The 12,530-nt window shown below is 47.1% G+C and overlaps 1 protein-coding gene and 1 long non-coding RNA gene across 4 annotated transcripts; both read right to left on the bottom strand.

The window, feature by feature from the left end:
• Positions 1–4,389: 4,389 nt before the first annotated feature.
• Positions 4,390–7,993, bottom strand: TPRKB (TP53RK binding protein). 2 transcript variants are annotated; one of them, XM_031949680.1, is made up of 5 exons: positions 7,111–7,993; positions 6,288–6,434; positions 5,497–5,619; positions 4,873–5,049; positions 4,390–4,495 (listed from the first exon to the last, which is right to left on the bottom strand). In XM_031949680.1, exons 2-5 carry the CDS (start codon positions 6,426–6,428, stop codon positions 4,409–4,411), a joined length of 528 nt encoding a protein of 175 aa, XP_031805540.1. In that variant the 5' UTR covers positions 6,429–6,434; positions 7,111–7,993; the 3' UTR covers positions 4,390–4,408. The 2 variants fall into 2 exon arrangements, with proteins under 2 accessions (XP_031805540.1, XP_023351358.1); XM_023495590.2 differs by having other exon boundaries at positions 7,134–7,993.
• A 68-nt stretch (positions 7,994–8,061) lies between these two features.
• On the bottom strand, positions 8,062–9,563 carry LOC116421239. Of its 2 annotated transcripts, none has more exons than XR_004231542.1 (3): positions 9,450–9,563; positions 8,565–8,615; positions 8,062–8,290 (listed from the first exon to the last, which is right to left on the bottom strand). It is a non-coding gene; the product is annotated as an uncharacterized LOC116421239 (long non-coding RNA). The 2 variants fall into 2 exon arrangements; XR_004231541.1 differs by lacking the exon at positions 9,450–9,563 and adding an exon at positions 8,877–8,904.
• Positions 9,564–12,530: the final 2,967 nt, after the last annotated feature.

Here is a 12,530-nt window from a genome sequence, read left to right as displayed (position 1 = left end):
GAGAGCATTGGGTTGGGTACAGTGAGGATTCTTCAGGCTTGTGATGAGCCTAGAGCTAAGGGGACAAATGAGACAGGGTGGCGGGTGCTGCGTGACCTTTACTTAGAAGAGAGCTAGGGGGTTTGTAAAGGCTGAGAAATGACATTTTCAGTGAGGATTTATTCCTCAGAAATCGCTAACTAGTAAGGCAGGGCTTGATTTGTTGTTTTGTACTTGTCTTGATTTTTAAAGGAGGCAGAGAAAATGTTAATGCTCTTCACTAAACTTAAAAGTGTGTTCCAAAGTACTTTTTTTTAAGCTTTGGAGAGCCAGGTGTTAAACATCTGTCATCACCTTAGTGCTTAAAGCCTGATCTAAGTGGCACTTACTCCAAAGACAAAAACAAACCAACTCTTTGCAAGTCTCACATGTTGTCTCTCCATCCCCATATTACTTTAAATTTCCTTGCTTTCTAAATACGTTTTTAATTGTTTTACTTTTATATTACCTTGATCCCCACCCAATCTTTTCTTTGTCTCAGAGAATCCTTAAAATACTTTAAAAAAAATAATAGTTTGGGGGGCAGCTAGGTGGCGCAGTGGATAAAGAACAAGTCCCAAATTCAGGAGGACCTGAGTTCAAATGTTACTTCAGATACTTAACGCTTCCTAGCTATGTGACCTTGGGCAAATCACTTAATTCCAATTGCCTCAGCAAAATATTTTTTTTAGATTCCATGCAGTTTTCAACATTCACTTTGCAAAATCTTGCATTCTAAAATTTTCTCCCTCTCATCCCCCCTACCCCATCCCCTAGTCAGCAAGTAATCCAATGTATGTTAAACATATACAGTTCTTCTATAAATATTTCCACAATTATCATCCTGCACAAGAAAAATCAGATCAATATGGGAAAAAATTGAGGAAAAAAGCAAGCAACAATAAAAAGGTGAAAATACTATGCTGTGATCCACATTCAATCTCCACAGTCCTCTCTCTGGATGCAAATGGCACTTTCCATCCCAAGTCTATTGGAATTGGACCAAACAAAATTTGTTAAAAAGAGCCACATCCATCAGAATTGATCTAGCATTGTTATTTTCTTGGTTCTACTCACTTCACTCAGCATCAGTTCATGTAAGACTCCAGATTCTCTGAAATCATCCCGCTGATCATTTCTTACAGAACAATAATATTCCATTACTTTCATATATCATAACTTATTCAGCCATTTTCCATCTGATGGGCATCCATTCAGTTTCCAGTTTCTTGGCACTACAAAAAAGGGCTGCCACAGACATTTTTGCACATGTGGGTCCTTTTCTCTTTTTTATGATTTCTTTGGGATATAAGCGCAGTGGAGACATTGTTGGGTATGCACAGTTTGAAAACCCTTTGGGCATAGTTCCAAATTGTTCTTGAGAATGGTTGGATCAGTTCACAACTCCACCAACAATGTATAAGTGAACCACTTTTCCCACATCCTTCCAACATCTATCATCTTTTCCTGTTATCTTAGCCAATCTGAGAAGTGTGTAGTAGTATCTGAGTTGTCTTAATTTGCACATCTCTGATCAACAGTGATTTAGCAATTTTTCATATGACTAGAAATGGCTTTAATTTCTTTATCTGAAAATTATTCACATTCTTTGAGCATATTTTTTTTTAAATTAAGAGAAAAACATAGCCAAATCGAATATTTACCCCCTTCCCAAAAGACATTTACAGTGTTTTATACCCAGAGACCCCTACTTCTGCAAAAGCATGGGACTTCTCATAGTGTTTCTTTGGGACCAGCTTGTTCTTTACCATATCATAGCATTTAGGGTCATTGTTTTTTGGTTTTTACATTTACATCCGGGAGTCACTGTGAGGGCCTGCATTTGAACACAGGCTCTGCTGCACGTCTCTTGTGGGACCTTGGATAATGATACTAATTGCTTTAAAATGTACAAAGTGCTTCATAGACTTTCTGCATTTGAGTCTCCTAAATTAGCGAAGTAGCTCCTGCAAAGTATTGATATTCCTATTTTACAGATGAAGAAACATGATTAAAAAAATTATTTTCTTTAAGTTTTAAGGTGTTTTTTAAGTTCCAAACTGTCTCCTTCCTACTCAGCTCTAGAGAAGGACGTCATCGATACAGAAATGCATGGTGTGTGTGTGTATGTAGAGGTGGGTGGCAGTGTATAAAATTCCTTATAATAAAGACAATGACAGCTCAGATTTCTATACAGTTTTTTGAGATCTGGAAAATCTTTTTCCCTTTCAAGGCAGACAGCACCAGAATACTCATTCTACAGAAGAGAAAACTGAGGCCCTGAAATGTTAAGTTACTTGTATATGGTAACAAAAACAAGCACTTTAGAAGAGGTCCCTCCCCCAGATTAAAGAGAAAAGAAGCATAAGGGAGAACATCTGGATCAATAACTGCCTAGAGCAGGAACACAATTTCTCACACCCTACTTTTTCTCAGTGCCTGTGGTCCTCCGCATCAGCCTGATGCTGACTGGCTTATTCCTAGGGATCTGGAGCCTTCTCCTGGGTTCCTGCACTTGTGAAAGCCCCCCCCACCCCACTCTTTGTCTTACTGAAGGTCAAACCCTCTGGTCCTAATGGAGGAGCCAAGCAGCAGCTGGCAATTCTTGGCAGACCTGGTTTCCTGGCATGATGATATAATGGCTTCGTTTCTCAGAATCAAAACAAGATAAGGAATATTGATTTAGTGAAGAAAATGACTACATCTCCTTGTGTTTTTCTGAAACTGTTTCACAATTTTGTGTTTTTACATCTTAAAAAGATGTAATGATGGTTTTTAATATTAACAAAATGTTGAATTGGGATAAAACTGTCCAAATTCAACCAAAAGAACTAGATGAAAACATTTCTTTGAATGCTGAGAAATAAGCTTCTCATGAATCATTAATCATGATGTAAGAAAATTTGTAAGCATGGATCTTACATCTTGGGAATTTAGTTTCTAGGTATTTTAACTACACTCTACAGATCATAATTTTGGATTCAAATAGTTATTATTTAGGGAAGTTTCAATATGGGATATTAATCAAGAATCTAATAAAGTTGGTCAGTAGCAATGTTTTACTCAAAAGCTTATTCTGTTTATCTTTCTCCCAACAAACCAAAATGAAAGTCAAATAATTTTGTCTTAGAATAGTATCGCTGCCATTCCCATATTTCCTCTCCCCATTTCTTCTTTCCCTAAGCTTAATAAACAAGCTTTGCCATACACACAAAAACACCCCACTTGTTTTTTTAGGAGTTAACATATTAGTCTTGGAATCAGGAAGACCTAAGTTCAAACCTTGACTCACTACTTGTGTGACTCTGGTTAAGTTACTGAACCCTGCACTGCCTGACTCCCTCACACAACTCCTAGAGCTGGGGGCAGGATTCAGACCCAGGTTTCCCAACTCCAAGAGCAGCCCGCCTCCCTTCCAGCTTCTGTGCCTGACGGAGACCTCCTCCCGACTGAAGCTGGTTCAATACCATCCCTTGCTCCAACCCCTGCCAGGCTGGAAGGAAAGGACAGTGTATAATTAGCAAAGACTTCACTCCTCAAAGAGATTGATAGGAGAAGACTCTACTGGAGAATTCACCTGTCATAATTTCTGTAAGTAAAAGTACAAAAAATTATCATTAAAATAATGCTCAAAGAGAGAGGATTCTGGGTAGATGACAAAATAGGTCAGAAAATTCCAAGCTCTTCAGATTTCTTCCATAAATAATACAAAACTGCTAGGCTAGAATACTAGGATATATATGTATACACACACATACACACAGCTAGGATACTAGTATATACATACACACACACACAGACATAAAACTTTCAAAATTTATAAACAAATAAAAGGCGGAGGGAACAGGAGAAGGCAAGGTGTAGATGGGTGTGTAGAATAAGAGAAGTGGGATAAGGTATGTAGAATAATGGAAATAGAACAAAAAGGAAAGAAAAGGGCAGGGGAAGAAGACAAGGGAGGAATGCATAGAATAGGGAAAGGTTAAATAATAACAAGGCAGGCTAGCAGATAGAAGCAAAGTAGCAGGGATAGGAAACAAAAGATATATACAAACACAATAACAATGATCAGAAATAGAATTTATTAGGAAAAAAAAAGTAGGGGTAGTAATCATTAATCTCAAAGTTAAAAAAGATTAGATCAAAAGAGGAAAAAAAATACAATACATCTATATGGTTTTAGATGTATGGTTTTATGCACATGTACTATGACTGTGTATGTATGTGTCTGTGTGTGTATATATTTTGAATCCTCTCTTATGTTCTGCAGGTCACATGACAGTTTTTTCCTCTTTTTCTTTTTCTATTTTGTGTTTAAATTTTAAACAAATATTTAAAATATAAAATAATACTAAAAACATTTCTTGATTCTTTTTTTTTTTTTTTTATTTCACAAAACATCTTTAGTTGCCATTCTGCAAATGATACTCTCTAATAACGTCCCAATCTTTTCTTCTTTGGAAGTTAATTTGTATATCTGTAAAAATAAATCACATATGGCAGATTAACATTTGGCATGACTAAATCATACAGAATCAAAAGAAACTCATTGTCATCACTTTCTATTAAAGAAGCTGTTAAATATTTCAAGAATGAAAAGAATATGGAAAATAGGCAGTGGTCGATATTTCTCCAAAGGCTAATGAATCTAGAAAAATTTCTCAAGTGATTTCCCCACAGTTCTCTACATGATGCTGCCCAAAGTTAAATTGCCTTGAAAAAGCTTAAGGAAATATATGTTTCCACCCTCAGGTCCAGAGGACCCAGAGGCGAACTTTCTGATCAAGCCAAAAATAACAAAATAAACTCTTTCCATCCCGTCACTTTCAATTTGAAAACACATATTCCTCAAACCTTTTTAACTTTGGTGATATCTGTTATTTCTGGAAGTATGTCGAGGGAAACCTGATCACCATCCACCTGAGATACCAGATCTTCTGGATTCATCTGTTTTTCTCCTTCTTCGACACAAGCAATTAAAACTGAAGTGTCACTGTCGGAGATGCCAAACTTCTTCAAGGCCTCTGAAATCTGTCATGAAAGAAAAAAGGCTCCATCAGGTCTTCCAAGCTGCCACGAACAAGAACTTACAATAACGGTGAGGTAAACAATTCTTGGACAGCGGGAAAGGAGACTGTTGCCTAGTGCAAGGGACAAGAGTCTTTCCCACTTAAAACAGCATGGTTAAATGACACTGAAAGTTGTGGCTTGTCTTTACTTTTCTACCAGTGTTATGGGCACAGCAAACTCATCAGTTTAATAATTCAGTTTATTTTACTGTTGAGGCCCAGCCTGCCTGCCTGCAATGGAACAGACTTGGACGTGACCTGCAGGTCTCCCTTCCACCTTCTATGTATTTGCTGGGACCTTGTAATTTCAACGGATCATAACCTTTAACCAGGTCTGGGTGGGCTCAATCTCCAACTTGGAAGGAAGCGGATGAGGGCCTACAGAAGTCAGTGAGTAAAGTGCCCTTACACTGTTGTTCGGGGAAAGGTTGAAGATAATTTCCGTGCACAGAGTCCTGGTCTTCATTTTCCCAAGCTTCTGGAGATGGACGGCTTTGTTGGCTGCTATGAGGATCTGAAATGGGTCGAGAACCTACAGAGGAGGAAGGACACAGGCTGAGGACCTGCCTCTGCCTGAGAAGCCCTGAGCCTCTGAACTGAGAAGTGGGGGGAAGGAAGGGAAGCCTCTTATTCTGAAGATAAGAAGCCCAGAAGGGTCTACTCAGAGTTAGTGGCAGAGTCCCCAAGTCTCCTGACTCCCAAGTCATAGTTTGATTAACTTCCCAAGGACAAAGTCAGCAAAATCTGGCTGTGTATCCCCCTACCCCCATTACCATACTGGTTCAGAGAGTGGGGGTTCATTTTTCTCTTCCCAATCTGACTCTGACCTATGACTTCAGGATGACAATAAAAATTATAAAAATTAAAATTAAAAACACATCAGAGATGCCAAAAATTAATAAAACTTTATTTGAATGGAAATATTTAAAAAATTTACATATGTTAATATGATAAGGTAATGCCACTTTAAAAGTCAATTTCTTTCCTTTTTCAAAGAGATGCTCTTTTAGGGTTGCAACTTTCTTTTTGTTTTCCTTTCATAAATTAATTGCATATTTGGGACCAAGAATTCACTTTCTAATGTGTCTAAAGTTAGAAGAATTTTAGGCTACCCTTAAAGTTGCTTCTATAACACATACTGCAATAAAATGGGGGGGGGGTAACATAAATTATTCATTCAGTCTAAAAGTATATACTTACCATGGTAGCGTTAATTAATGCCCCATTGAGGTTACCTTCCATGGCCTTTTTTCTTAAATCTCCAGCATTTTTTACATTACGAAACAGGAGAAGCGTCACCGTGCAGTCAGGAAACAAGTCCAATGGAGAAGTAAACTGCATTTTTCACTGTGGCAGACAAAAAAAAAAAAAAACACCTAGAGAATTATTATTTTTAAAAATTTACAATAGAATATTATAGGCACAGATGAGAGGCTCGTGCCCCTTCCCTCAATCTCAAAACTCTGACCTTTAATTAGCTTCCCTGGATGAGGGTAATTTGAATCATTTTTCTTTAAGACCTGGGTCATCTTTTGTATACAGTAAAAGATATCGGGGTTATGTAAAGTTAGTTAAAGCAGTGGAAGAAAAATCTATAAACTGTGGCAGGGAGATGGCGTTAAGTAGTGGAGCCTAACGTGGGAGTCAGGAGTGTTTGAGTACAGATTCCTGCTGAGAATCACCTCACGTGAGCCCCAATTTTCTCATTTATAAAATGGTGCCCAAGGTCATGTGGATGGCACAGCCAGACTCTAATCCCAAGAGCCTTCCCTTCTATGAATCATCTCCGATTCAGCCCGTCTTTTCCTTGTTTCTACCCATTTGTCCTACTCTCCCCCTTTAGATTCTGGATTCCTGGAAGGCAGGGCCTGCCTCTGGCTTCTCTGCACCAGTACTTGGCACAGTGCCCGGCACACTCAGGGCCCGCTGGCCTAAGGCCTCTGCTGCCAGGTCTCTTGCTTTTTCCATTGTACCAAACTCTCCCCCCCCCACTCCGGAGGCATTCATGGAGCTCTTTGCAAACCTCAAATCAATTATAAAACACACAATTCTTGCTCCTCTTGTCCACGCCCAGCAAGCTCTGGATCCTCCACTTTATGAGGGACTTCAGAGAACCTACAGTGAGCCTCCCCATGCCCGGGGACCTCCGTGAGGGTTTGACATCAAACATGATTGTATGCAACGTGTTCTGTAAACCTGATGTCCGATTATCTTCGCTGCTATTATCCCGTTTTGTACCAGGGCACAAAAATGATGATTTTCTCTCCGATTCATGAACTTCCCAAGGCCTTTCTTCCGGTGGGCAGGAGAAAACTGGGAGCAGCTGAGGTCTCCTTGATTATCTAGGAGCTCATGGGAGGAGTAAAGTCTGTTCTGGTGAGGACCAAGGCCCAGGAGCTGATGCCACGGCAGCACCCGATCCCCCAGAGGCTCTGGGACCCATCCACGGGCGTGTCCTCACTGCAGACTGACCCGCGGGGGCCTGGATGTCCCACTTCCTCCGTGCTTGTCCAAGCCCCCCCGCCATGAGAACAGGGGATTCTCCAACCGACATATCCCGTATTTTTGTACACACTTTCTGCTGCATTAGAGAGTAAGCTTCAGAGGGCAGGGACTGTTTTCTCTGTGCATCCTAATACTCGGAGAGAGGAACTGGAACCTAGTGCTATAGACACCTCCTAATGTCCTCCCAGTTACCAGGGGTCATTCTCAGTATCACCTCCAGCTAAGTGCTTCCTACACCGCTCCATCCCCCCTTCTCAGCATCACCTCCAGCTAAGTGCTTCCTACACCGCTCCATCCCCCCTTCTCAGCATCACCTCCAGCTAAGTGCTTCCTACACCGCTCCATCCCCCCTTCTCAGCATCACCTCCAGCTAAGTGCTTCCCTCACCGCTCCATCCCCCTTCTCAGCATCACCTCCAGCTAGAAGTCTCCCTACACCCTCCATCCCCTTCTCAGCATCACCTCAGCTAAGTGCTTCCTACACCGCTCCATCCCCCTTCTCAGCATCACCTCCAGCTAAGTGCTTCCCTACACCGCTCCATCCCCCCTTCTCAGCATCACCTCCAGCTAAGTGCTCCGTACACCGCTCCCATCCCCTTCTCAGTATCACCTCCAGCTAAGTGCTCTGTACACCGCACCATCGTATCACCTCCAGCTAAGTGCTTCCTACACCGCTCCATCCCCTCCTCTCAGCATCACCTCCAGCTAAGTGCTTCCCGCTCATCCCCCTTCTCATCACCTCCAGCTATGCTCTACACACGCTCCATCCCCTTCTCGCTCACCTCGCTAAGTGCTTCCTACACGCTCCATCCCCCTTCTCAGCATCACCTCCAGCTCAGTGCTTCCCTGACACGCTCCATCCCCCTTCTCAGCATCACCTCCAGCTAAAGTGCTTCCACTACCGCTCCATCCCCCTTCTCGATCACCTCCAGCTAAGTGCTTCCTACCGCTCCATCCCCCTTCTCAGCATCACCTCCAGCTAAGTGCTTCCTACACCGCTCCCATCCCCCCTTCTCAGTATCACCTCCAGCTAAGGTTTCCTACCCGCCCATCCCCCCTTCTCACACCTCCAGCAATTAAACACCCCCCATCCCCTTCTCAGTATCACCCCAGCTTTGGTTCCCCACGCTCCCATCCCCCTTCTCAGATCCCTCCAGCTAAGTGCTCCACCGCTCCCATCCCCCTTCTAATTTCACCTCCAGCTAAAATTCCACACTCCCATCCCCCCTTCCGTATCCCCCCAAGGCTTCCTACCCCGCTCCCATCCCCCCCTTCTCAGTATCACCTCCAGCTAAGTGCTTCCTACACCGCTCCTCCCCTTCTCAATCACCTCCATAAGGTTCCACCCGCTCCCACCCCCTCTCAGTATCCCTCCACTAAGTGCCCCACACCGCTCCCATCCCCCCTTCTCAGATCCCTCCAGCTAAATGCTTCACCCCCCATCCCCCTTCTCAATCACCTCCGCTAAAGTCCCCCCGCCCCATCCCCCCTTCTCAGCATCACCTCCATAGTTCTACCCGCTCCCATCCCCCTCTCAGATCACTCCAGCTAAGGTTTCCTACGCTCCCATCCCCCTCCTCTCCATATCACCTCCAGCTAAGTCCCCCACACGCTCCCATCCCCCTTCTTAATCACCTCCAGCTAAATTCCTCACGCTCCATCCCCTTCTCAGATCACCCCAGCTAAGTGCTTCCCACACAGCCCCATCCCCCCTCAGCATCACCTCCAGCAAGTCCCCAACCCTCCCCATCCCCTTCCAGATCCCTCCAGCTAAGTGCTTCCCCCCCCCCCCCCCTTCTCCAGTATCCCCCCTCCAGCAATGCTTCCTACACCCCCCATCCCCCCTTCTCAGCATCACCTCCAGCTAAGTGCTCCGTACACCGCTCCCATCCCCCCTTCTCAGTATCACCTCCAGCTAAGTGCTTCCTACACCGCTCCCATCCCCCCTTTCAGATCACCCCAGCTAAGTGCTCCTACCCGCTCCCATCCCCCTTCTCAGGTTCCCTCAGAATGCTTCCTACACGCTCCATCCCCCTCAGATCACCTCCGCTAAATTTCCCCTTCCCAATCCCCCTTCTCAATCCCCTCCATGTGGCCTTCCCACCTCCCCCCTTCTCAGATCACCTCCAGCTAAATTGCCCACCCGCTCCTCCCCTTCCCCAGATCACCTCCACTGGCTTCCCACCGCTCCTCCCCCTTCTCAGCATCACCTCCAGCAGTGCCCATAACTCCCATCCCCCTTCTCAGATCACCTCCAGCTAAGTGCTTCCCCACCCCCGTCCCATCCCCCTCCTCTCAGTATCACCCCGCTATGCTTCCCCCGCTCCCATCCCCTCCTCCAGTATCACCTCCAGCTAAATGCTTCACCCGCTCCATCCCCCTTCTCAGTATCCCTCCAGCTAGGCCCCTTTCCCGCTCCCATCCCCCTTCTCAGATCACCCCCAGCTAAGTGCTCCAAACGCCCATCCCCCCCTCAGCATCACCCCATAAGTGCTTCCCCCACCCCCCTTCTCAGTATCACCTCCAGCATGCCCCTACACGCTCCATCCCCCTTCTCATTCACCTCCAGCTAAATGCTCCACACGCCCCACCCCCTTCCAGCATCCCTCCAGCTAAGGTCTTTACACCACCCATCCCCCCTTCTCAGTATCACCTCCAGCTTGCCCCAGCTCCCACCCCTTCTAGATCACCTCCAGCTAAGTGCTTTCCTACACCGCCCATCCCCCTTCTCAGATCACCTCCAGCTAAGTGCTTCCTACACTTTCCCAATCCCCCTTCTCCAGCATCACCTCCAGCTAATCCCTACCCCCAATCCCCCCCTTCTCAGCACCACTCCAGCTATGCCCTCTCGTCCATCCCCCCCTTTCACATCACCTCCAGCAATTTCCTACACCGCTCCATCCCCCCCTTCTCAGCATCACCTCCAGCTAATGCCCTACACCGCTCCATCCCCCCTTCTCAGCATCCCCCAGCTAAGTCTCTTCAGCTCCCATCCCCCCCTAACCACCCCAGCGTGCTTCCTCCCTCCTCCCCCCTTCTCAGCATCACCTCCATAAGGTTTCATCCATCCCCCTTCTCAGCATCACCTCCAGCTAAAATGCCCCACACCCTCCATCCCCCCTTCTCAGTACCCTCCAGCTGTGCCCACACCGCTCCCATCCCGCTAGCTACCAGAGGTCATTCTCATTATTGCCCCATTTCCCAGACAGGAAAGGTAAAGGCTGAGCCCCGCGGGAGCAGACGCCACTTTATGTCCCCTGGATCCCGGGCAGCTTCCCCCGCCCCGCGGCCTGGTGAGTCCCCAAGGACACGCCCACTTCACAGAGGCGCAGCCTGGGCGATAAGGGACTGGGCCAGGGCGGAACTGGTGAGGTGGCTGGGGCCGGGCTTGGACGTTTTACATGCGCTTTAATAATGACGTCACCGATGGTTTCGTTAACTCGCTCATTCACTTATCCATTCACGGATCGCGGGTAATCAAAAACAGGAAGGTGAGGGTTTCCCCGGGCCCAAACCCTCCCTCCCTGGCCCCACCCACGTCCCCGAGACCCCGCGGCCTCCGGCCCGCCCCCAGAAACCCGACGCCGTGACGTCACGTCCGACGCCGAGCGTCTCCGCGGCCTGCCGCCGACTTCTAGCCATTCCTAGACCCGGACACCAGGCGCTGCGGGGTTGCCTTCTGCCCGTTCTGCCCCATCCGCTCCGTCAGAAAACTTCGGTCGTTCCCCCCCTGAACCGCCTTTCCTGCCGGAAATGGCGCCCTATCGCTTCCTCACAACTTCCGGCGCTCACGCATGCGCCCTCGGTGCCGCTTCCTGCCCTCCGGCTTCTGTTGCCTTCGCGCGCTAGTTTCCGGCTTCCGTCCGCTAGCGGTCTAGTTGTTCCGGGGCGCCTCCTACGGGAGTCCTGCCTGCGCCTCCGCTCTCCCTCTCCTAGCAACGCCGCTTCCCTGGGCCCCCCCTTCCCCTTCTGTCAGCGGGGGCGGGGCTAGGTTTACTCCGCGTGTGGAGCGAGCACTGATTAAGCACCGGCTGTGTGCTGAGCCCCGCGCCCTGGGGGAGATTGCCCGGTGCTCCCCGCCTTTGGGTCGGTCCGTGTTTTGTTTGTGGCTATTTACGGGCCGACCCCTTCTCCCCCCGCGTTAGGAGTATGAGTCCCTTGGGGAGGGGCTGATTGCGTCGCCAGCGCTCGGGTCACGGCCTCGCATACAGTGGGCGCTTAATAGATGCTTGCGGGCAGATCTCGGGAGAGTTGCTTAGCCTCCGTCTGGGAGGCCGGTGGTGAATTGGGAACACGGAGAGGGGGCAGGGGGAGCCCGCTGGGCGAGCACGCTGAGGGAGGCGCGTGGGCGGGAAGCGGAAGGGAAGGGGCTGTGGCCCTATAAGCATTCATTAGGCGCCTCCTGCTCTGGGAGTATAGGAAGCGCTAAAGCCCCGCCTCTGCTCTCTGGGAGATCCCGTTCTACTCGCACGCATGCGCTGAGACAGAAACTGGATAAAGTCAGGAAAAGAATCGTTTGTTACCTCGCTGGGCAACAATGAAACAATCCTAGCTTCATGTAGTAATCTTAGGCGTTCACTGATTCTTTGGGGTTTTCTTGGCGGGGATAGTGGTTGGCACTTCCTCCTCCGGCTCGTTTTACAGAAGGAGAAACTGAGGTAACCTGGGCTGGATTGGAGCTCAGGGAGGTGAGTCCTCCCAACTCCAGGCTCTGCAGTCTGTCCACTCCCACCTTGTACTTCCCTAAATTAACTCACTACTCCATTTACCCAGCAGCTTTTTCACATCTTTTCATCCGTTTGAGATAGTTCTTACTCAAAAGAACCGAGACCATTGGCAGAGGGGACTGCAAAAAAGACAAGCGTGGCTCAGACAGACAGAAGGAGACTTCAGTGACCACAGAAACCTGGGGAGAAATACACGGAAGAGGAGGCAGAGA

Source organism: Sarcophilus harrisii, chromosome 2, assembly GCF_902635505.1.
Source record: "Sarcophilus harrisii chromosome 2, mSarHar1.11, whole genome shotgun sequence".
In the NCBI taxonomy this organism is placed as follows: domain Eukaryota; kingdom Metazoa; phylum Chordata; class Mammalia; order Dasyuromorphia; family Dasyuridae; genus Sarcophilus; species Sarcophilus harrisii.
Note: the sequence above shows the minus strand (reverse complement) of the source record. Positions and strands in the feature narration are given on the sequence as shown.

What these genes read in the sequence shown, in the direction of transcription:
- TPRKB (XM_031949680.1), bottom strand. Translation starts at nt 6,428, where the DNA reads ATGCAGTTTACTTCTCCATTGGACTTGTTTCCTGACTGCACGGTGACG. An exon ending in CATTAATTAACGCTACCATG is followed by an intron (nt 5,620 to 6,287) that starts GTAAGTATATAC and finishes CCTCCTCTGTAG; the next exon opens with GTTCTCGACCCATTTCAGAT. An exon ending in ATATCACCAAAGTTAAAAAG is followed by an intron (nt 4,496 to 4,872) that starts GTTTGAGGAATA and finishes TTATTTTTACAG; the next exon opens with ATATACAAATTAACTTCCAA.